General features: G+C 39.7%; 1 protein-coding gene across 18 annotated transcripts in view; it reads right to left on the minus strand.

The window, feature by feature from the left end:
* The window catches only part of tnika (TRAF2 and NCK interacting kinase a), a 162,714-nt gene that overhangs the window by 6,057 nt on the left and 130,802 nt on the right, over positions 1–25,855 (minus strand). For 7 of the 18 annotated variants that reach the window (XM_057860001.1, XM_057860000.1, XM_057859995.1 and 4 more), the window contains 16 exons: positions 24,743–24,858; positions 23,665–23,762; positions 23,535–23,558; positions 23,193–23,261; positions 19,590–19,696; positions 16,477–16,579; positions 16,266–16,412; positions 14,155–14,251; positions 13,901–14,071; positions 13,674–13,817; positions 11,730–11,864; positions 11,554–11,654; positions 11,340–11,489; positions 9,105–9,122; positions 6,188–6,347; positions 5,959–6,098 (listed from right to left, as the gene is read on the minus strand). In XM_057860001.1, the coding sequence (XP_057715984.1) occupies positions 5,959–6,098; positions 6,188–6,347; positions 9,105–9,122; positions 11,340–11,489; positions 11,554–11,654; positions 11,730–11,864; positions 13,674–13,817; positions 13,901–14,071; positions 14,155–14,251; positions 16,266–16,412; positions 16,477–16,579; positions 19,590–19,696; positions 23,193–23,261; positions 23,535–23,558; positions 23,665–23,762; positions 24,743–24,858 (1,780 nt within the window). The remainder of the gene's footprint in view (positions 1–5,958; positions 6,099–6,187; positions 6,348–9,104; positions 9,123–11,339; positions 11,490–11,553; positions 11,655–11,729; positions 11,865–13,673; positions 13,818–13,900; positions 14,072–14,154; positions 14,252–16,265; positions 16,413–16,476; positions 16,580–19,589; positions 19,697–23,192; positions 23,262–23,534; positions 23,559–23,664; positions 23,763–24,742; positions 24,859–25,855) is intronic. The other 11 variants (XM_057859997.1, XM_057860013.1, XM_057860009.1 and 8 more) reach the window with 3 other exon arrangements.

Below are 25,855 nucleotides of genomic sequence, written 5' to 3' on the forward strand. Positions count from 1 at the left end.
AGGCGTGGTTTGAAATCCGTAAGTGAAGGGGCCTGTCTAATAGTAAGTGGTAATTGGTTCCATAGCCTGGGCACCATCACCGCAAATGCAAGGTCACCCCTAAGCTTCAGCCTTAAACTTGGGACTTCTAAAAGTAGGTGGTCAGCTGATCTGAGGGTTCTGGTTAGACTGTAAGGCTGAAGCAGTTCTGACAGATATGCAAGATTATTGAAACATTTAAAGACTAAGGCTATCAAACGATTAAAATTTTTAATCGAGTTAATTTCAGCTTAAAAAATTAATCGAAATTAATCGCAATTCAAATCATCTATAAATATGCCATATTTTTCTGTAAATTATTATTAAATTGGAAAGATGGCAGACAAGACGGATATATACATTCAACATACGGTACATAAGTACTGTATTTGTTTATTATAACAATAAATCAACAAGATGGCATTAACATTATTAACATTCTGTTAAAGCGATCCACTTGTAGTTCTTAAAAGATAAATGTTAGTACAAGTAATAGAAAATTTATATTAAAATCCCTCAATGTTTTCGTTTTAATAAAATTAGTAAAATTTTCATTCAAAAAATAAACTACTAGCTCGCCATAGTTGATGTCAATAATTACACAGTGCTCATGGTGCTGAAACCCATAAAATCAGTCGAACCCAAGCGCCAGTAGAGGGCGACAAAACACCAAAAAACACAAGTGACAAGTGGACATGACACAGTGGTTTCATTTTAATCTGTTTGAGCGGGGCATGTGCGTTAAATGCGTCATATATTTTAACGTGATTAATTTAAAAAATTAATTATCGCCCGTTAACGCGCTAATTTTGACAGCTCTGTTAAAAACAAATCATAATATCTTAAAATGTATCCGGTAATGTACTGGGAGCCAGTGAAGAGATGTTAAAATCGGGGTGAAATGTTCACGCCTGCGGGTTCTAGTTAGGAGTTGAGCAGCAGAGTTTTGTACAAGTTGCAGACGGGCCAGTGCAGCCTGACCAACGCCTGCATCCAAAGAATTGGAAAGGGATTGTTCCTGACAGGTGTTTTTAGCTAACATTTTGTTCCTGTACTTTATCAAAAGGTATTGTACCTGACATGTGATTTTAGCTAAGTTTTTATTCCTCCACTTTACTTTAACAAATGTATTGTTTCTGACAGGTGACTTCCCATAGCAAAGCAAAATTGAAGATGAAATTTTGTTCATGTCTCATTTACAGTTTTGAGAAGTGAATCAGCAACAATTGAGACCAGAGTGGTTATCTCAGCTTTTCTCAAATTTATCTCGTGGGAAGTAAAGCCTGAGTTATGGTCCTGTGTTGCTGTGACGGCGAAGCGACTACGGCGTCTATGGGCATTCGATAGTTCTGTGGCAAGGGAATGTGCTGCTCTGTAATTCACCGCCAAGCCACTAGAGGGGTGTTGCGGTTTGTTTGTATGGTTTTGGGGGACGCTTGTCAACGTCTTCGAGTTTTCTTCCGGTTACACAATGCCAATGGAGAAAAAAAAACAATACAAGATGGAATGCTTGAATGTGGATCTTCACGAATTGTTTGCCATTGGCAATCTTTATAATGTCTTGAAAGAGAAATTTTAGAGGTTGTCGTACTTGCGGACCTCTTTGATGATACTCTCGTCGGCTTGGTCCATTTTTTCGTGTAGCACAACAATGTTTGAAAATGGCGGTGATTTCACGCTGAACCGGAAACGACAGTCTGAGCGGACCAATCACAGTCCATTTCCGCCACGTCATATGCATCGACGTGACGCGAAGTCAGAAAATTATGGAGGTGCACGTCAGGCTACGGCGGAGGGTCGTAAATCAGGTATTCCTTGACGGCACAGGTCTGACGCGGAAGCGTGACTCGGCCTTAAGTCTCACAGTGAGCATCTCATAAGAAGGTCTTCGAGAAATACTTCTACTGGCATGATTTCTCAATAATATTCCACAGCTGTCTCCTTACAAGATATCACCAAGAGAGAACTATGAAAACTTGTGCTGATCTCAAATGCGTCTCAATTTGATCTCCTTACTTGGACTCATTATCTCAGTCATATCTTAGTTAAAGATATTGATGGGCAAAGTATTTTATTTCTTAAACTTTCTTTAAAGCTGCTTCTTTTCCTGATCTGGCCAAGCAACCTTTAATAGACATATTGTGCCAGTTACAAATAATTCTCTAAAATTCTCAATAAATTTCCTTACAGTCTGTAATTGCTCATTTTGGGTTCTCAAGATTCTTTAATTGTAAGAAAAGAGTAGTGTCTGCTCTGAAATGTCCAATCACATCTAAATTTATCTCTTGCCAAAACCTGAGAAAATAATATAATCGGGCAAATAATTCAATATGATATCTGGTTCATTTACACAATCTAAAAATTAGAGACGTGACCGATAATTCAGCGCCGAAAATATAAATTACCATATTGGCCCAAATATAACACGGCCGTGATTATAAGACGACCCCCTCTTTTTCAAGACTCAAGTTTGAAAAAAACTTTTTGAACACTAAATTAATTTTTATACAGAAAATAATTACAGTACATCTGAAACAAATTATTATAACAATATATTTGAGAGAAAAAGCATGTTATTTTGCCTCATTCAAATCTTAATATCTGAACCAGGGGTCGCGTTAACCGAATATTTTCCGTCGTTGACCGGTTTTTTAAAACGGTGACGGAAAAAACTGAAGTCCATCCGTCATTTTGACAGGTTGCAATTCACACCCCAGACCACAGGGTGGCGAGTGAGCATTTTAATTAGCTATTGTCTCTCTTGTTGCATGACGTCGTTGGCCTGACTCGGAAAAATGTCAAGGCAACTGAGTGTTTGCCTGGCACGGCCAGACTGTTCTCCCTGTATTTTTTAAACACTGAGAGAAAAGTCTGGGACACAGCCTCTCGAGTAGGTACAAAATCAATCGACAAATCAGATTTGTTTATTTGCGTGACGTGTTCTTCACGAGGAACGTCACTCTTGCGCGCCGAAAGTCGTCTCTACAACAACACGGATGGCGGGAGAGCCGAGAATATGTTCCAATCCGCGGTAAATTCAGTTTTAAATGAGCTAAAACACATCGACACGAGACATTGACAAGTCTGTCTCGCGCTAGCCATGTTGAATAAACTCCGTTCTCCTCGTATGTTTACTTCCGCGCGCAAGTCCCTCGTCCTGCCCTCGTCGCTTTGCTAACGGCATGTCTGCCCGTCGCTGATTGGTGCACTCCGCTGTCTGTTTGCCTCTTGTTAAGCTTGTTCGGACAGAATATTCATTAAAAATGAATGAAAACTAAATACTATTGAGTATGTCATTATTATCTTTTTAAAAATGTAAGTGACGGGTAAAAATAGATTATGACCGGATTTTTATGACTGTCAGTCAAAATGACAGACAACGAAAAAGTCTAGCGCAACCTCTGATCTGAACATTTAAACTAAAGTGCAATCACATTCGTAAATGAATGGCTTCTGGTTTTTGAAATGTAAATAAACTAATCTATTGTGATAAAACAACAAAATTGCAATAACTGCATTAACCAAAGCAAAGTGAAGTCTAACTGTAACTGTAGTCTTGAAACAAATCTGAATAAGGAAAACCATTATAATAAAATAATGCAAACTGGTTAAACTTGAGAGTAGCTGAGATCTGTCATGGCAGAACACGCTTCAATGATATCTGGCGCCATCTAGCGTCGTGAATGGGTATAATGTCTAGACCGCGAATATAAGACGACTCCCTCTTTTTCAGTCTTATTTTAATGCAAAAAACAGTGTCTTATATTCGGGCCAACACAGTATTAGATGAAGGAAAATAAAATAAATTTGCTTTATTGTGGCTACATGCTCTTTCTGGAGTTTTTTTCCATTGATGTCCCACGTCACACTGAGTACAGTCCATTTAGGGCCGTGCGTGGCTCAGTGGCAGAGTAGTCGTTCCCCAACCCAGAGGTTGTGAGTTCATTTCTCCATCCTGATGAACTCGTTTAAGTATCCTTGAGCAAGACACTACACCCCACATTGCTCCTGGTGCTCCGACACCACTAGGTCGATGAGGCTACGGTGTTAAAGTGCTTTGAGTACCTAAAAGGTGGTAAGGGGCTATACAAGTAAAACTTTATTTACAATTATGAGAATTTCTGTTACTCCTGGTTGTCTCAATGATGGCTTTGCTCATTTTGACTCATCCCTTGCTCATAATGTTACCCTTTGGATCACAAACTCAGAAACAAATAAGGAGAGAATGAGATAAATTTGAGATGATCAAATTCGTCTCACGAGACGAGATTAACTCATTCACCCCAACCATTTTCACCAGAGCAACCCCCTTCGCCACCGGCCATTTTACTGGATTTTGACTGATTTTGTAAGACAAAAAATTCTGTTCTATTGCTATATAAACATGGAACCCACCAAAAGAAAGAATAGACGCTCTTCTTTCAGTAAGAAAAAAAAAGTTAGTTCATCTTTTTCCATTCTTTAGAAATCAGCATTAGAAAATAGCTTAGTTTTCCCATTTCTGATGGAAAAAAAAGAGAAATTGAGCTTTTTGTAAAAGCATACAGTACATTTCAAACATAACTTTGACTTTAACACAGCTATTTTTTGCTTTTGTGACATCCCAAACATCTGAATAATGTTTTCCTTCTACAAAATAACAAACAACAAGACAAATAGAGCTTTTGATAGCAAAGTAACAATTTATTTACACATAACTAAACTATTGAACTGAAAGATGATGCTGTAGTGACAGCGGCTGTATCGGCAGACGGGGTAAATTCCCTCATCACCGCCTGTCACATCAAGATAGATTTTTGTCGAATCTTTTTTTTTTTGTAGTGACCACTAACTCATAACAGAATTCACCTAGGGAACTTGTGTGGGGCATGTGCCTTGTGTTTTACAACTTCCGTTTCCTGACTATTTGTCTTTCTCTTCATTCATTTCCTTTCATGGTCCGATACGAGTTCTTACCAAATGCGCTACTGCCTTCCAATGGCCAGTTTTATTGCTTTAAAATGGATTTTGAGTGTTGCGCTTTGGAGCGAAGTTGCATCAGAACCTAGAGATGTCTCTTGTGAAAAAAAGCGTGAAAGACGTATAAATACGTTTTGGGACCCTGAAACAATTAAAAATAGAACGTATTTATACGTTTTTGGGAGCAAATGAGTTAAGCAACAGGTGAGCAGCAAATGCCTGCTATGAGTTTAGCTAGGTTTGTGTTCCTGCTGATTACTTCAGCAAAGTTCTTGTTCCTGACAGGTTACCTTAGCTAAGTTCTTGTTCCTGCAGAATATTTTAGCAAATATATTGTTGCTGACATGCGACAGTGGCAAAGTGATTGTTCCTATATGTTACTTTAGCACATTTACTTTAACTGACAGGAGACTTTAGCTCAGTTCTTGTTCCTGACAGGGGACTTCATCAAAGCTCTTGTTTTTGAATGGTCACTTTAGCCATGTTATTGTTCCTGCAGATTACTTTAGCCAACTTGTTGTTACTGCAGGTTATTTTAGCAAGTATCAGTCACCTTTGGTCCAGTCACCTGTCCAAAGTTCTTGTTCCGATAAGCTACTTTGTTACATTTACTTTTACTAAAAGGTGACATTAGCTTTGTTCTTTCCTGAGAGGTGGCTTCATCAAATTCTTGCTTTTGACACGTGACTTTAGCTAAATTGTTGTTCCTGCAGATTATTTTACCTAATGTATTGTCCCTGACACAAGACTTTAGCTTATTGCTCCTGACAGATATTTATATCTCAGTTGTTGTTTATGGCAGTTCACTCCATCAAAATCTCCTGACATTTTTGTAAACTGATGGTTCCCATTGGTTACTCTAGCAAAGTTATCATTCATTCCTTCCTCTCACTGTTGAATATTAAATCCATACAAATGAATGACTCCCCCTACAACAGACCTAATATCCTGGAACTCGTAACGTGTTGTGTTTCTTCATACCTTGTCGTTGCGCTCACACAGGAACTTGAGTCTCTGTGCTCGCTTGTGCATGAAGACTCCGTCCAGGTGACCCGTTTCCACCGAGCGGATCTCAATGGCTTTCTCGCCCCACCCCATGATTTGATTGGAGTGGATGTAGGCTGAATGACATGACACAGAGACTTGACTTCACGCTAGCGAATGAGTGAAGAGGCTTTCGTCATTTTAATATCAGTGAAGTTTCTCTTACCAACAGAGGTGGGCATCTCCCCCCACTGCAGCACCACATCTTTGGTGATCCTGCCGTAGGTGTTGACGTAGACGCCCTCGTCTTCGTAGCACAGCAGCATCTCCATGCCGTCCGTCTTGGGCAACACCACGATGGCGTGCGGCGTCACCTGGCTCTGAATCTAACACGCGCACATCAGAGGGAATCAAAAGCTGTCAAATGCAATCGTAATCCACATCCGATTAAAATAACCCCTGCTGGGTATTTAACAGCATATTTTAGTGGCTTTAATCCCCTGAAAGTGTTGAGGCATCAGCCACATAAATTAATATGAATGCCAAAATCCAAATGTGAGCGGATATTACATAATTATACACCGAGGAATTAGTAGGATAGCTGACAAAAAATAGACAGGAAAACGTTAAGTTTGGAACATCACAAAATCAGTAAAGACAAACACGAGTGAGTGAAAATACAACCACAAAACTCATCTCAGCCCAGGAAACTTAAAGCCACAGTTCATATTTATCATTACATACAATAATATTTAATCAGTTTAATCAGCAAAATCGAAGCATTATTATTGTCACGGTTTATTATAGTTATGATGAATTGTTTTATTTTTATTAATGAAAATAAAATATTTGTCAGTTTTGAGTCACCAATTGTTTGCTGGTTCAAACAAAAACACACACAAAAAAATCCCAGATAAACTAAATTGAGTATCTATTAGCTAATTTAATCATAATGATATTTAAATATTAATGAATGAAATACATACGAAATGCAATATAAATAGGAATATCAGTGCGACATGAACAAAACACTTAAATTGAATATGAAACAAAAGCCATTAAAAATAATAGTAAATCCAAACTAACATATAAATAAATAAGCACAAATATTGTTTTTGTATTTTTGAAGATGAATTCAAACAGATTCATATAGAGTAAATGCGCGAAAGGGTAAATGTGTGCTAAAGTTAAACGCTTTGGGCATGGTAAAAACATGTACCATTTATAAATATAATATATACCATAAATTTACCATAAATGGAAAATAATGAAAAAATATAATATTTGTTTGGCATATATGTAAAAATACAATCTGAATATGAAACACATACAAGAAAATAGAAACCAAAACATAAGAGACGATACATTTACAGTGGTATGAAAAAGTATCTGAAGATTTTGGAATTTCTCACATTTCTACATAAAATCCCCATCAAATGTGATCTGATCTTTGTCAAAATCATACAGATGTAAAAACAGTGCCTGCTTTAACTACACACAAACATTTATAGGTTCATATTTTAATGAGGATAGCATGCAAACAATGACAGAAGGGGAAAATAAGTAAGTGAACCCTCAGCCTTAGGAGACTTACACAGCAATTGAAACCAATTTTAACAAAACAATTTAAGTCAGGTGTGGTCCCAATCACTGATGAGTGGTTTAAAGCTGCCCTACCCACTATAAAACACACATCTTGATGAGAAGAATTGTCTGATGTGCATCATGGCTCGGTCAAAATAGCTATCTGAAGACCTGCGATCAAGGATTGTTGATTTGTATAAAGCTGGGAAAGGATACAAAACCTTCTCTAAAAGTCTGGATGTTCCTCAGTCAACAGTCAGAGAAGTTGTCCACAAATGGAGAGAGTTTGGCACTGTTGCTTCTCTCCCAATGAGTGGTCGTCCACCAAAGATGACGCCAAGAGTTCAGCGCACAATATTCAGAGAGGTAAAAAAGAACCATAGAGTGTCTGCTAAACACTTACAGAAATCACTGGCACAGTCCAATATCTCTGTGCACACATCAACTATATGTAAAACTATGGCCAAGAATGGTGTTCATGGGAGGACACCACGGAGGAAGCCACTGCTGTCTAAAAAAACATTCTTGATCGTTTAATGTTCGCAAAAAGGCACTTGGACACTCCACAGAGGTTTTGGCAAAATATTTTGTGGACTGATGAAACCAAAGTTGAATTGTTTGGGATGTGTGTAGGAAAAATGGAACAGCTCAGCAACATCAACACCTCATTCCCACCGTGAAGCATGGTGGAGGGAGCATCATAATTTGGGGCTGTTATGCTGATCCAGGGCCTGGACAACTTGCAATCATTAATGGAAGAATGAATTCAAAGGTTTATCAGGATGTTTTGCAGGACAACCTGAGGCCATCTGTCAGTTGAAGCTAAAAAGAGGGTGGATGCTGCAAGAAGACAATGATCCGAAACACATAAGTAAATCAACTTCAAAATGGTTTAAGAAGAACAAAATATACTTAATGGGGTGGCCAAGTCAAAGTCCAGACTTGAACCCTATTGAGATGCTGTGACGTGACCTTAAGACAGTGATTAATGCCAGACATCCCAGGAATTTGACTGAACTACAGAAGTTTTGTAGAGAAGAATGGGTCAATATTAGTCTTGATCGATGTGGCAGACTGATCTGCTACAGGAAGCATCTGGTTGGAGTTATTGCTGCCAAAGGGGGGGGGGGCACAAAATATTAAATGATATAATATTAAATCACTTACTTCTTTCCCCCCCTTCTGTCATTGTTTGCATGCGATCCTCATTAAAATATGAAAACTTATAAATGTCTGGCTGGTTTTAGTTAAAGTAGGCAGTTTTTTCATCTGTATGATTTTGACAAATATCAGATTACGATTGATGGTGATTTTATGCAGAAATGTGAGAAATTCTAGATTCTTTTTCATACCACTGTATGTGCACAATGAATTATAGGCTTTTGCTTTGGGGTTGAAATGAGTTTGCTCACATCCTTACTATTTAGTGCTACGTTATCTACAAGTGGACATGGACACGTGACACAACGCTGTGCGCACAACTAGGGCGCTTTTGGACTACGGCGCTACACATCTACACAAGCTACACAAGAGGTGGATGAAGGAGGGCAGCGGGTCACCTTGCTCTCTTTGGCACACTGCAAGAAAAACAAAGTTGGCGGGGAAGGAGTAGGAGAGAGAGGAGGTGCTTGTCAATAAAGCGTTGGCCTCACATTTCACAGCACTCCATTTCAACTGGGAGGGGCTGGGACTGACTGATCATATTTCAGTGCCACTGACAGCGATAGACGTCCAATCCATTTGACAGGGTGACAATCTTTCTCTGCCATCCCTCCCTGTCAAAATGGATTGAAGGTCTGTTGTCGTCAATCGCAATCCAATGAATTCAGTGCTTTCAAGACAGTTTGTAGTAGTACTTTTTTTGTATTTGTTTTATATTATTTATGTGTATTTTGTTGTATTATTTTTCATGTTTTATTTGTTATTCATTTTTAGCATTGGCGCCTCCAGGAATTTTTCATAAAGGTGGGGAGATGGGACCACTTAAAATCTTGGAGTGGCACACCAAAACTAAAAGCCATAATTTCAGGTTTTTATTACGTCGTTGCAGTAAAAAGACCAGTGGCCTATACTACGAAGCCAGTTTTCTGGCTTAGCAGGGTAACTTCGAGAGTAACTTCATCACGTGCGACCTAAGTTCGCAGCTAAGCGAGACTACGAAAGGTGGATATGTTGGAACCGAGAAGTGTTGCCATGGCAACACACGCCACACGCCAAACCTGGTCGTCTCAGAGTTAGATCTTGCTTAACCCCAGAATTCTAATTAACCACGCTATAATTAAACAGCACTCCTCCGCGGACGTGTCCTCCTGACAATGACAGCATACCTGGACGACCTATACGACATTGGCGCGCGGATTGTGAGGGGCTCTCTTCGGAGTGCACGGGTTTTTGGAGACCGCCAGAATACGCTGGCGTACCCAGAAGATGTTCTCCATGAAAGATGTAGATTTTCAGCTGACGGAATTCTTTACCTGTGCCAACTGATCGAGGCGGACGTCACTATAATGTAACCCGCCGAAGTCAGGCCCTCACAAACGGGCAGATTGTGTGCCTCTCCGTGCGCTCTTTCGCCAGGGACAATATATGCATTCCAATGGTGATGCTGAATATCTGCGTAAGAACACTGTATGCCGTGCGATTCGAAGTGGGGTATGGAAACGCTTCAAATTGATCGTTGAAATTGCTGAATGTAAACGAATGCGGAGCTTTGCTCTCATATACAAGAAATATATTTAACGGACTTTTCCAGCGTTATTTTGTTGTGTAAATGAGTTAATAATAATCATAGAAATATGTAGACTATTTAAACATTGAGAAAACTCGAAGAGATTAAATTAAATGTCAAATCCACTGATAGGACAGACGCACAAATATAAAAGATATAAATCTTTATTGAATACTCATCTTACAGTCTTGTTTAACTGTGAAAATTTGTTACAAAAGACGGACTTTAATTCACGCAACAACGCATGGCAACCCCGCATTTCCTTCTTCTCCTGAGTCCTCACAAAGATAACATAAAATTTTGGAGGGGGGGGTTGGGTCGGGCTCGGGCCTGCAAATCAAGTTAATTGATCGGGCTCGGGTCGGGTCGGGCTTGATTTTTTAGGCCCAAACTAAGGAAAAAAAAAAAGGACATACGTATTCATACAGTCAATGGGACTAAACATACAATTATCCTGCTTCATGTGGTGATGCGCGATAAATTATTTCTTACTGTTAACGTACCAAATCTTATTTTATTGTCCTGACAGCAGGCTTTATTTCTTTGCATGGACATAAGTAAACTGGCATATTGACGCATTCACAAATCACACGATCTGTAAATTCGCTGTCAACAGACCCGTCGCGCTCTACTCGCTGAAACGGTGTTCGATTTCACGGTGAGGGTGGATTTTAATTCCTCATAACTCCGCATGATCATCGCGCATTCCTCCTCCGTGAAGTAAAGTGCCCGTGCCATCGTCACAAGTAGTGTTTGACTCTGGTCTCCGCCCCCTTTTATGTGAACGCGCAGTAACTCTGACTGGGTTGACACAGGTTCGACTAATCAACCTCATAATCAGCGTCGTAGCACCGACTGACCACAAACTAGACAACCAGGTTTTGTCAACTCTGGTTACCCGCTGGTAAACTGGATTACTTCTGGGGAGGTTGAACTCAGTTCGTAGTATAGGCCACAGAAGAAAACTATCAGAAAGACGTAAGGACACGCCTACCAATATACCTTGTATTGTGTTAATTTAATGTTACTACTGATTTAATAGTTTCAGCGTCTGGCTTCAACTTACGTGGGACGGGATGTAGATGTCGTACGGGTTGCCCGAGTCCACGTCGATGACGTGGAAGCCAACGCTGGAGCCATAAATAACCTTCAACCTTTGGCCTTCCTCCACAGTCAAGTCCACCAGCTGCGGACGGTGCTGCAGTTCGGCGAACGACTGCCAAAGCAAAAAAAGAAGTTAGCACTTAGTTTTGATCAGACAACTTTACTGTCTGGTGTACCTTAAAGGCCATGAACTTGTGGTACGGCTTGGGAGCCCAGGCGTAGATCTCTACAGAGTTCTTCAGCGCAATCACCAGAAATTTAATCCTCTCGTACTTCACTGAAACACAATCCGCATGCGTAATAAGCATCTTCAAGTTTGCTGACGATCCACGTCCACGTTGCTTACTCTTACCAACTTTATAATGCACGCATCCTTCGAGCTCTCCGACGGTGATCCAGCCTTGCTTCTTCTCCACTTCGGGATCATTGTGCAGTATTCGGTTCCTTAACCAAGACAGGTAGTAGACACGTAGCTTGTTCTTTTTCCCTAAAAGCCAAGTCACAAGCAAGGATTTATGAGACCATTAAATGAGTTTAATAATGGCACTTATGTTACAAGTCTATAGCAATGGGTAATTCCAGAATTGAAGGACATTTTATGTCCCAACCTTCAAATTTTAAATAATCCACATACAAAATAACAATAGCATGCCATTTCTGAGAAAATTGACTTGTCTTTGGACCAAACACAAACACACACTTCATGTGGCTTATTTTTCATGGTGTTCGGCAGCATTTTTTACCGGTCGGCGGTCAGGGCATCGAAACGTGGAATCGAAATAAAACAATTCGAACGGTTCTGAGAAAATCGATGCCCAACGCTAATTATCACACAATAAATGTAACTCGTAGCATTAGTATAGCATTTGCGTTAGCATTTGGCTAATGCTAAGGACAGGCGCCTTCTTAAACTGTCAGATAATTTATTTTACTTAAAGTTTGTGGCGTCCAGGATGGTATAATTTATTGAAATAATGCACCGTTTTCCTGCTAGTGTGAATTATCAGCCAAGTTGGCATTGTTCTTGGAGACAGACGCTACAATATGTGCTTGTCTGTTAGGGGTTAATTTGTGCCTGATCCTGCCAGAACAAGATCCGGCACCTCTTGATTTTGGCCTCCCTGTGCTCCGGGACTTATTTGGGCAGATCCGGCGCCTCTTGTGCATAGAAAATAATAATGATATAAAAAAAAGTTTTTAAAAAATATATAAAATAATAATAGGCATAAATTCATTTACAGAACGAATCCCAAGAATTTCATGTCGTTTATAAAAATTTAATGTCATTTGAAAGAGTCGGATATTTTTTGATGCACTGAAAAGCTGGACCAAAAATCACGCCCCTGACATTTAAAAAAATATATAAATAAAAAATACTTTGGAAATTTGCGGCATTTGGGGAGCAAGCAGCCGGGATCAAACAGTCTTTCAACATGCCAAAAAGACGGTTGCTTTTACGGTCTTTTTTCCAAAAGAAGGAAGATGGTTCAAAACGAATCAGAAAAGCAAGAACCGCGATGAGGGAAGCTGCAGCGATCATGCTAACGGGCAGGACCGGGTGCAGCAGGAGGCTAGCCAGCTTCACGGACAGCCAGCCAAGTCGGAGCAGGAGGCTGCTACCTTGGCAACAGCTGGTCAGGTTCAGTGCCACCCGGAAAGAGGGCCAACTACAGCGCCAGCAGTCAGCCAGGTGGACCACCAACAGCCGGAGCAACAAGCCAGTACCCTTATGGGAAGTTCGGGTTTGGGCTGCACATTTAAAAAAAAATTTTTTTTATGTTTTACAAAGTTAGACCTGTACTGTAAGTCCCACCTGTGGTTATGTGGGCAGTTACCTGTGCTGTGCAGAGTATAGCCCAAATAATTGTAAGTTGTTGTCATAACATTTATACCATGGATATTATCAGAAATTGAGGCTTGTAAGTCCCACAGCATGGCAAGTGGGCATTTGCGTGTTGTTTTCAGCACCATTTTCTGCATATGTTCCGGGACCTGTGCCCGTCTCGTCATCCCTGCGTTGTCATGTGTACTTTGCGTTCCGGCACCTTATGATTTACAAATTAAGCATTGTTCCCACCCCTTGTGCGGCCACACCCAGGCCTCATGTGGGAACGGTTTTCCAGGCGTGAACAGGGCCCGGTTGGGTAAGGGGCTAAAAATCATGTATGATGATGCAGGCGTACATACCACAGCTAACATAAAGCTTTTTTGTGTCCTCCAATTCTGAAATGAGCCACGTAAGTTTGGTATAGTCTTGGCTAGAAAGTCCCTTTAAATGAGCCCAGACGAGACCTACCAGATATAGTGACGAGCACATTTAGGCCCTCCAGGACATCCATCTGGAGAAAACGCCGTCTGGTGATCAAATTGTAAACTTTTCCCTGACCGCTTCGGTCCAACAGCATGAGGCCGTTCTCTGTTCCCACCAGTAGATTCACGCCTGAATGTTGACAAACATATTAAGTGTGTGAAGCACCCAAAAGTCGGATAAGCGGCGGTTGGCGCTAGAAGTCATGTACGTACCCCAGAGCGCGGCGCAAAGGATTTCCGAGTTGAAACGCTTCTTGTACTTGCGGATCTCGGGCGTGTCACTATGCGGTCGGATGTTGGTGGGGTTCACATTGACCACAGAGATCTTTCTGGCCTCATTGAGTCGCGCCTGTTCCTGCCTTAACAGCTCGTTGGCGAACATGGCTGCCGGGGCAAGAATGACGCGAGCGGTTAATGACGATGCGAAAACATTGGACGATCATCTATTTGACAAACATCGACCTTACCAGCTGCAGAGTTCTCATTTTCATCGTTAGGAGATGTTTGATAGACACGGGGGTCGACGAATGGGGTGAAGGACGCCTTGGAGCCGCCGAGACCAAACTGGAAGGTAATAAGAATTTTACAAATGACAATGATAGGCGTTAAATCCATTTGAACTGAGTTGGTTGGCAGTGAATTATCATGTTTCAGTGCCATCTTGACTAGGAGAGGCAAGCAGTCTATCACAGTCAATATAGCAGCCAATAAGCTAATTAACATTAAGAACATAACACAAATTAACACTAGAAAATGTGATTTCTCAAGACATTGTGTGGGAAAGCTTTCAAGGTGGTGGGGAAACTATGCTAGTAACTACAGTTGTCCGATATTATCGGGTAGCACCAGATACAAGTAACTAATTACTCTTACATTGAGGTAACAGTTACTAAAATAGTTTTTGGGAGAAGTAATTTGTAACTAACCAATTACTTTTTTAAAGTAAGATTAACAACGCTAGGTCTGAGATGAAAGTCAAAATGAGTGAATGGAGAATTTTTGTAGAAGGTAAACAGTGACAATGAGAATGATAAAAAGTTACATGGGAAATCACAAACAGTACGTACAGATTGGTGATTACAGATCATCATTATCGGACATTACAGTTGGAGTACCACAGGGCTCTATATTGGGTCCAAAACTCTTTACACTATTTATCAATGACCTATGTATGACTTCTAAAAAAATTAAAATTTCTACTCTTTGCAGATGACACCAGCATCCTATGCTCAGGAAAATTTTTAAAGAATCTGATGCATGAGGTAATGACTGAATTAACATATCTGAATCACGCTAAACATTCATTCATTCATTCAAATTATCAATAAATATGGAAAAAACTAAATATATTTTGTTTGGAAATAAAAAGACAGAAACTGAAGAAAAGATAATTATAGACAATAGCGAAATTGAGCGAGTAACTGAGACTAGATTTTTAGGTGTAACACTGGATGAACAGTTGAATTGGAAGTCACAAATAAAGAACATAAAAACAAAACTGGCAAAAAGTGTTGGACTACTGAACAAAACGAAACCCTTTTTAAATTGTAAAGCACGCCATATCTTGTTCTCTTCATTAGTAATGCCATACCTCAGCTACTGTGTGGAGGTTTGGGGCAATACATATCCCAGCAATTTACAGTCACTTGTGGTACTTCAAAAAAAGGCAATACGAATAGGACACAAGGCAAAATACCTCGAACATACAAATAGACTGTTCTTGGAATCCAAGCAGTTAAAATTCCTGGATCTAGTCAAATTCAAAACGGCCATAATCATGTTTAAGACACGGAAAAACGCATTACCTGGAAATATACAAGTTTTGTTTTCAAATAGACAAGGAGGGTATAACCTGAGACGGGAGTTAAATTTCAAAAAGCAATATCACCGTACAACAAAAAAGAGCTTTTGTCCTTCAATTTTAGGTGTGGACTTGTGGAACAAACTTACTGAGGACCTAAAGAAAAGCGCTAATTTGAGCGTGTTTAAGAGAAAATACAAAGATCTTGTTTTCTGTAATTATAGAAATGAATTTTAGTATTTATGTTGAGAAAATGTTGAGTGATGCCAACCATTGTTCTTTAGGCATTATTGAACTGTTGTGAATTGTATTTGTTTTGTCTGATTCATGCTGATGAGTATGTAGCGGACAAAGGGGTAGGTTCATATAAGTTTTTTACTTCTTCCTACTCCTTTTCGAATCTTATGTTTTGTTTGTATTCTTATACAGTATATCCATAATGTGATGCATGTTTTTTGAAATATATTCAATCAATCAATCAATCAATCAATCAATCAGAATTGAATGAGCAATGTCGATGCGCTAGTTACTGTGTGGTCAATGTAAAACCAGCAAATTTTCGAGTAGATTTGGTCAATCTATCGCCGTCAATGGCAGCCAATGAAACTATATTAAAGCCGTTAGAAAAATAGGAAGGTTGCTGATGTGTTTCCTTCATTTCAATACCATAAGTGGTAAAATGACAGTTACTGTGTGGGCAATCTAAAAACAGCTCACTGCTCGAGCAGTCTATCACTGTTGATAGCAACCAATGAGTTAAACAACTACAACAACAACCTCGGGCATGTCGCCCAACTCCTGCAGGGCGGAGGGCACGGCCGTGGGCGAGTTGCTCTGCCGCACCAGGTCGGGCAGGTTGCCGTGGTTACTGTGATTCCCGAAGCCGTTGCTGTCGGCGTGGCCGCCTCGCCTCTTCTCCTCAGCCTGCAGAAAAGAATGAAGGTCAATAGATGGTTGACAGTCAACGGACGGCGACATCTGCCGTCACCTCTCTCATGACCAGCGTGCCGTCCTTGGAGTTACTGTAGGGCTCTCCCAGGGAGTCCTCGCTCAGTCCTTTGTATGACTCGCTGCTGCTTTGCACCGCCGGCCTACAGCGCAACACACATACATTCATAAACACGCAAGCCCATATTATTTACAAAACCCAAATGACAGTGGCAGGCACCACACATGCTTCCACTAAAGCTGATGACTATACTTGACAATTTAAACTGAACTTCCATGAGAGCAGACACGTTTGTGAAGATTCAGGCAGAAATGGCACCATTTTGAAAAACCAAACTACGTTCTACTGCGATTATACTACAGAAAAGCTAGAATTACACTATAGCTGGTGAAAGAAGGCAGTACTGTATTTAAGCTTTATTATATGTATCAGTATTGGTCAATCATGGCATGCCATTCCCTTTAGCGCAGCTTCATCTAGTCCGGGGGTCCAATTTTTTGGTCCAATATGGCTCTTTCAACATTTTGGGTTGCCTACCCTTGATCTAGTGGACGCATAATGCAACCCTAAAAACTACTACTATTGCGCCTAGAGATGTCCCGATCGATCGGCATCCGATCACATCATTTTCAAAGTATCGGAATCGGCAAAAAAATATCGGCCATGCCTTTTATTAATATATACGTATATACATTTTAACTGTTTTCTAATTGTATTTAACCTTACCGACATAATATGTTACACTCATCCAGAGTCTTTAGTTTAGGCTTAAGGTAGGGTTAGCAAATTTATCCCGATAACGGCGGTAATTAATTTTTTAAAAAATGTACCACGTTAAATATTTAACGCAATTAATGCATGCGCTGCACAACCCACTTACGCATTGTCGCGCTCAATCTGTAATGGCGCCGTTTTACCTATATAGAGAGATAAAATGCAGTGTAAAATGAGTAGAGTGAATTTTGGCAGCCTTTGGAGCCTTTTTTTAATTGGCTAAAGCCTTACAATCCCTCTCTCTACGATTAAAAATATCATGGGAAGCAATGTGGGGAAGCAAGGTAGCAAAAGATCTTTTTCTTAACCCCTTATGTTATTTCCCAACGCAGAGAAGATATATCAATTGGTACCACTACGCACAGTCATGGTTCCACTTCCCATCATGCATTTGGGCATGGCTACAGTATCATTTACTGAAAGCTCAACAAATACACTAGATGGCAATATTTAGTCACAATATACAAAGTCACAAGTCTTTCCATCCGTGGATCCCTCTCACAGAAAGAATGTTAATAATGTAAATGCCATCTTGAGGATTTATTGTCATAATAAAAAAATACAGTACTTATGTACTGTATGTTGAATGTATACATTCGTCCGAGTTTTATTCATTTTTATCTTAATGCATTGCCAAAATGTATATGATCGGGAAAAATGATCGGGAATGATTGGAATTGAATCGGGAGCAAAAAAAAGCAGTCGGATCGGGAAATATCGGGATCGGCAGATACTCAAACTAAAACGATCGGGATCGGATCGGGAACAAAAAAACATGTTCGGAACAACCCTAATTGCGCCTCATAATGCCGTGCGCCCTATATATGAAAACATGTTTGGCCTATTTTAAAACAAATATGTTTTAAAATAGGCCATTCTTGAAGGTGCGCCTTATACTCCGATGTGCCTTATTGTGTGAAAAATACGGTATATTCTTCTATTTTGTATATTTTTTTTGGTGGTATGATAATAGGACACGATATTCTATGAGTCTTGAAAAATCAGCTGTTCTTCAAATGCCTGGCATTTACCTAGGGGTGGAAACCACCAATTTCATTACGATACAATACGGTATCGATTCTCTGTTCACGATATTTACAACAACATTACAACATTGAAAAAGATACATTTCCGATTTTAATTCTAGTCAAAGACCTCCAATTAACTTAATATGATGTGTACGCTTAACACAAGTTAATTTCCACCTAAAGCCATAAGAAATACAAAGAAAGGGCCATTTTTGAAAATTTTGCATAGAAAACATTTCAGAGATTTAAATTTTTAAAAAATTAACAATACTGCAAATTTAAAAAACAACAATGTTGATCAATGTTTGGTTTTTTCATCGATTTGTCTGGATCGTTGTTTAACTGATTGATGTATTGATCAAGATTGATGTATCCCTAATCACCAATTCCATGATAATATACTGTAGATTTTTTTAGACAACAACACAGTATTTGCCGATATTACATGGTAAAATACACCCTAACAATGAAATGACTCACTGACATTGACAGTAGGGCTGCAGCTATCGATTATTTTAGTAGTCGATTAATCGATCAACTCTTAGTTCGAATAATCGAGTAATCGGATTAGGAACATGAAAAATTTAATTACTTAAGCTGAGCCTCAAACGGTTTAAAAATAATAATAAATGAGGATCTGTGTACAACAAAAGAATAATTTGCTAACTTACATAGCAAAAGTCCACTAGTTTAAATGGTATAAAATGCAAACTTTTTAACAATTCTCTTAACAAATGGTTCAGACACGTATTACCACAAAAATTGGCTAAACATAGCTGTAAACTAAATTACGAATGCATTAAAAAAAAAAAAATTAAAAAAAAAAATTAGCTCAAACAAAAACTTATGTTGGTCTTAACAGGGAGCACCTGGATTCAGCTATGTGAAATGAGGCAGACGAGAAGGCAGTGTATCCACCCAAATTAATAAAACTAAATGCAAACATTGTCAAAATAAACCATTACAACGCCACTTTCCCTAAACAAATACTCGAAGCAGCAAAATTTAATTCAAATCTTTTTTTAAAAAATCGAATTAATCGATTAATCGAGTTAATCGATTAATCGTTGCAGACTAATTGACAGCGATAGACAGGAGATTGGAAAGACTAGCCGCAAACGATTGCTGCCAGCATCTCCCAGCAAAAATAGATTGGATGTCTTTCGCCATCAATGGCAGCCAACTAGTTAATATCAACAAATCATCTTTGATTTTAATGCCCGACCTCCCAGTTCAAATCCAGTTTAATCCCCATCTAATGTAGCGAATTAGTTAACAAAATGAGTTGTTGGGAAAAGTGTGGTCAGAAAAGGTGCTCAAGTAACAGGGCTTGCTTGAGGGTTCGCTCACATGATGCGAGGGATGTCGCTCACGGCCACAGTTCCATCATTCCCCACAGTTTCGCCATCCTCGTCGCTGCTCTCAGACTCCTCGCTGGAGGACGAATAATCAGTCACCTACGTCGCCAGGAGAATTGTGCAGAAAGAAATTACTTTAAAATTCTGAATTATAATGATGATATAGCAACTGTATTTTTCGGACAATAAGTCGCACTGGAGTGTTGCGATAGCCCAAAAAGAGGAAAAATTAATAAACAACTAAATAAATATAACACACAACAACAGGCACAATAGGTGTCTGTTCAAATAAAATATTCACTTAGATAACTGTTTTTCAGGGGCGGATCGAGAAAGATATGTATGGGGTGGCGAGAGAAATTTTTGAATGTGGCAAATATTTCACGAGGGTATAATACATCATCGATTCTTTGGACAATGATATATTCTGCAACCATTAATTACAAGGGCCTTAGGTCGATTTAAGATACATTATTAAGACACTTAACATATATATTTACATACACAATTACAGTGTTGTTAATAACGGCGTTACAATATAACGGCGTTTTTTTTTTTCAGGAGTGGGTAATGTAATTAATTACTTTTCTCATCTTGGCAACGCCGTTACCGTTACTGAGGACGGAAAGGCATGCGTTACTATGCGTTACTATGTTGGTCGAAAAGTCTGAGGGAGACGGACTCACCGAGACGACAGAGCAGAGCAGGAGTGAGGAGGAGGCAAGAAAGTTGTGACGAGGAGCAAACGCGATGCTAGGTAGCTCCAATAATACATGTTGTAGCCGATAGCCTACAAACTACACCTGCATGTTATGGTAGATATGGTAGACATGGTAGATATCACATTTACTGTATATAGATATAACTAGATGCAAAATGACAGACATGGCACTAAATGCGTTAGTAGACAGCCGCCATCTTAAAGCAGTAGACTTTTTAGGACAGCTCTGTTGTAAAGAACCTTCCTAGCGAACCTAAGTAACTTTTTATCTAAAATACTTCTAAATCGGCAAAATCTTGACTTGAATCTATCTTTAAATGATGAAACAGTTTTAAAACTTTCATATGTCGAAAGTAGAGAGAAGGAACTAATGCAATAATGGGAGCAATTTTAACAACTTTTAACAGTTGATTCAGGGTAAAGGGTAAATTAGGGTAAAGAATTGGGCTAAGGCCAATTGTACCAAAAACCTTCACAAAAAACTTCACATAGTGTGGCCAATGTTTTGTTTTTTTTTTTTTTTTGGAGACAAAAAAAAAAAAAAAGTAATTATCACCAATTACTTTGCCAAGTAACTTATTACTCTTACATTCAGGTAATTGAGTTACTAACGCAATTACTTTTTGGGAGAAGTAATTTGTAACTATAATTAATTACTTTTTTTCAGTAAGATTAACAACACTGCACATTTACACATATATAATTACACACACACTTATATATATACATAAATGAAAGATGCACCGATACCGATACTAGTATCGGCAGGGGGCGCCGATCCGCCCCGAAATGGTGGTATCGGTATCGGCGAGTACCAACAAAGACGGCGTCGATACCATTTACCGGTCCATTATTATAACATTTGACCGCAGCCTTTTTTTTCCTCCTGGTGCTCACTACACTCTGACTCTGTGTTGTGTGATGACACGTGAACACCAAGCAGCTTTCGCTATTGGCCTGCTCCAGACCAATGAGAGCGGGCGAATAGCCACTCCTAACCAATGACAAGGCCGCTTTTTCATATGGAGGAAAAACAAACCAGCAGAAATGGCGGCGGTCGGGAAGTATTTCAAAATAGAAATCCTGTCGATTAAAATCAATGGCTACATGCAAGATTTGCGGCCTGAAAGTTTCGAGATGTGGAGTTAAATCGGCCAATTTCAATACCTCGAACCTGATAAAACATTTGAAGACGAAATGTGAACGAACACAACGAGTTTGAGCCTGCAAGAGCAGGACTGCTATCCAGAGGAAGGGCGCTGGACCGGAGCAACAATCTCTGGTCAGTTCACTACGTCTACTTTACTTTTATTGCGTTTCACTGAAAGAAATGCCGCAGTAATTTGGGAACTGTTTCCAAAGTAGGGTTGCCACCTTTCAGAAATAGAAATAAGGGACTCCTCCTCTGAGTCTCTCGCTGTTTACGACATCGCTGAGTAGTAAAGTATTATTTTGCCATATTCGTTTTGACCATTTGGCAGCTACACGCTGCTCCGACGTCGGCCGGTTTGTTCGGCGGTCATTGTCCAGCTGCTTCCCCGGCGAGCTCTCCTGTCCATAGTAGCAAGGGAACGTGCAGTAAATTGCTCTCTGCCGGGCGGGTTGGCGATCGGCGAAGACAATCCACAACCCAGTCGTCATGTGAAATAATCCGGGCTAGTTATGTGTGATTTTCCGCTTCGAAGACTTTGAAACATCACTCGGTTCGGGTTAGCATGTCGACTAGCTGTCACGCCTCTTGGTTTGTTTACATTCTCCGGAGCCGGGGAAGGGAAATGACATAAGCCCGATTTAGGTGGCATAAAATATCGTTCGGAAGGTGCGACAGTAAAGGTGAAGTCGACAGTTTTGACCATTAGGGAGTATTTTTGCCATGTCATCCTGAATAAATGCATCTTTATTATTTCATATTCCATTTAGCACAAGACTGTTATTTGTCATGACCATGCCATTTATTTAGCTATTGGGGAAGAATTACTTGGATGAAAAGAATATCCTGTAAAAATATTGGAGCAGAGAGACTGAAACAATGACATTTTGCGGCTGGCTCCGTCGCGTTTTCTTCTTGTGAATAATTCCCCCTCAATGGGCTGCATACTAAATCAGATGAAATCGTGACTCCGCTGACGTCATCCACCTGTTGGGGACGCTAGAGTCCTATAATGGAACGCATGGCTAACCGGCAGATTAAGAGACTAATTTCTCGTCATCTGTGCTTTGGTAAATTGTTGTATTAGTCGAATCGTCTCAAAATATGATTCTAATTCACATAATAGCCAAATTTAAGACTTTTTTTTCTCCTGTCGTACGCACTTTAATGCCTCACTCGAGTCGGAAAAACACGAAAAAATCGGTTTCCTGCATTAAGTGTGGTATGAACGTAGCCATATTAAATCAGAATTTGCAATGAAATCAAGTGATATTTACAAACCGATATAGAGATACTATGCTTAATACAACCTTTTTTATATTATTATTATCAAGCTCCTCACTGACACCACTACTTAACCAATGGCAGTAAATGTCAAATTGACATGAGCTATTTTTTTTCTTTGTTGATGACTGTGGTGGAAAATGGGATGGCAAGCCTGTCTTTTAGGGTGGCAGTTGCCACCCCATGCCACCCTGGTGGATCCACTCCTGCTGTTATTCAGATAACTATACCCTAAACAACACAACATAACTTTTTTTCCGAAACTGTTTCACTCTAAACTCCAACCAAATCCACTCAAGTCCTCCTCTTCAGTATCACTTCTGCACACTTCAAGGAGAAAAAAAAAGACCCGAGTCTCAGGCCCAGCCAAAGTATAAAGAAAAGTGAGACATACAGTCCGGAAAATGCGGTACGTTATTTCTGTTATCCTGAAATCCCACCTTGACTGGAGGCCGGCTCCCCTCCTCGACCCTCAACTCCCGTAGTTCCTTCGCCAAAGCACTGAGGTCCTAAAGGAAGACCACCAAAGTTGATTTACTTTTCCCACACTTCAGATGACCCATCCACAAACTTCACACACAAATATTTGGACAAGGGTGACGCTTGTTAGAGCGTTTTTCTCATCCATAGTGAAAGGACAACAGAAGGAGGTGGCTGTAGCAGTTCTGACAACAGGAGGGATTCACTGATGCCCCATTTGACACGTGCACATACAAACATGCACTCCCTGCACTTTTTGTGTCAAATCAAGGAAAACTGGGGGAAATGGGGGGCTTACTAACCTCATCTATGGCTTTCTTATAACTCTGAAGGATGAAGGGAGACAAACAGAGAGGCAGAGAACAGATTCGCTGTAGAATTTCCTACAATAGAGTGGAATTGTTTCTACTCCGTTGCTGTATTGGGACTCACTGCAGGCCTGCTGGGTCTGCTCGATTCACGGCCCTCCTCCTGCTTGGATTTGGCCTCCGGATTGGCTCCCAACGGTGATGCTTCCTGTCTGTTCTGACCTGTTTGGATGAACATACGCATTGTGAATTGGTAACATTCTTTAAAGAGATACACAGATAGAAAGACTTGTAGATAAACATTATTATGAGTTAAAATAATTTGATATCAAAACCCCTCTTGATTTTTTTCGTTTTTATACAATTTGTAAAGTTAGTTTAACTAGTATGTCGCCATTATTGTTGACGTCACTTGATTACACTGCCGAGCTTCCAGAGTATGACTCTAGCGACATAAACATGTCATCTGTTCGACCCTTTCAATTTGAACCTGAGGGGAACATTAATGAGCATGACAGCACTGTCGATATTACACAAAACGAGCAGCAAAAGCAAAATGAACAGGAAAGACGGGATGAGACGAGACAAGAGTATAACATTTTTTTTTATTAACATATATACTGCCAAAATGTGCTACATTGGGTACACCCCGAGCGTCCATTGCACGCATAAAACATGGCGCCCTCCGTAGGTCAAAACATGTACTAAATATTGTAGATTTTTTAAATCAATGGCAATATTTTATGTTTCTAATGACATTTTAGTAAAAGAGAATAATTGTGGCTTATTAGAGCCTACAAGTCTTTAAGTCCGATGTTCCCTTGAAAAAAAAAAACCTCAATTTCTTCATCAATTAATAAATTGCAAGTGCTGAAGTTTTTTGCAAAATCCTACTCAAAAAAGCTGCAGGCAAAGCTTTCCCATCTTTCACTGTCTTTTCAGAGGGCACTCCATGCATATCTTAACATATCCCCTTGACTTTTGTTTGACATTTCCCTCTACGCTTCTATCTATCTTCTTCACTCATTTCCTGTCTCTTCTTTCCACCCCAGAGGCCGACTGACTGTAACGGGGCACGTCGGACAGGTTGATCCAAGCAGAACGGAGAGATGGCCCCGGAAAGCCATATTAAGGCGGAAATGGTGCTTATACAAATTTATTGGGACACATGGCCATTACATGTCCAGAAAGAGCAAATGTACCTCTTCTTTCAACCGAGCCTCCCTGAGACGAGGGTGATGAGGACGAAGACGAGTTGGAGGAAGTTCGTTGCAACATGGCATCAAGAGACAGCTCGGAACGCTGTAGGTCTGGATTACTGAAAAGGAGAAAAAAATATTGTATTTTTTGAGACTTAAAGATTACTTTTTTTCAAGGGCGTAGGTTTGCATAGGGACGGTAGGGACATAACACTACCAACTTTTCAGGATGTTCAAATTGTCCCCACGAACTTTTAAGCAACTTTTTTTTCAAATTATATAATGATTATAATTGATGATAATTATTAATTATTAATAATTTATAGTGTCTTCCCATATGTTGTAAGAATAGATTTGACCCTTCCATTATTAAGGGAATTACTGTATTTTCATTATGTTCGGACATTTACCCCTTTTCACTTGCTGAATGTGCCGGTCCATTTTTTCCCCCTCAAACGCACGTTTGATTGGCTGATGACTAGAACAAACAAGCACGCACACTCACACAACCTTGACAGAAATACATGTAAACATGCCGCTTCCTCCACCCCTTTCAAATACGAGGGATATTAGAATTTTTTTCCGGCCAGCTGCAGCAGCAGCAGCAGCAGCCACTGTAAGTAGACGTCAATGTTGTTGGGGTGGGGAACACGCCACAAATTTTGCTAATGAAAGTCCAACCTGCATCACAGTTAGCATAACATTAAACTGTGTGAACTTGCTAACCTGCAAAACTCGAGTAGGAAGCAGATTTGAGATAAGTGTCCTCCTGTAATGTATGTGTTTTCTACCGTTAACGTTAATTCAACTGTGCATTTATTCATTGATCAAAATATATTTATTTGTTTATTTATTTTCTCCATCATTCATGGAAAAAAAAATTTATTTGCAGCCTATACAGACATTTCTTTAAAAAAAAATAATTATTATAATTATAATAACACACACAAAAACACAACCACTGTAAATTTCCTTGATATGAAGAAGGTGGGATTTCGCCCATGAAAATAAATTTAACTTTTTCCATTTTTACCTAGTCAACACATCAGCATATTTCTGAGAAATTTAGCCCTAACCCCTGTTCACCCAATCTGTTAGGTCTTATTAATGTCCCAT

The sequence above is a fragment of the Corythoichthys intestinalis genome, chromosome 15 (assembly GCF_030265065.1).
Source record: "Corythoichthys intestinalis isolate RoL2023-P3 chromosome 15, ASM3026506v1, whole genome shotgun sequence".
Taxonomy (NCBI): domain Eukaryota; kingdom Metazoa; phylum Chordata; class Actinopteri; order Syngnathiformes; family Syngnathidae; genus Corythoichthys; species Corythoichthys intestinalis.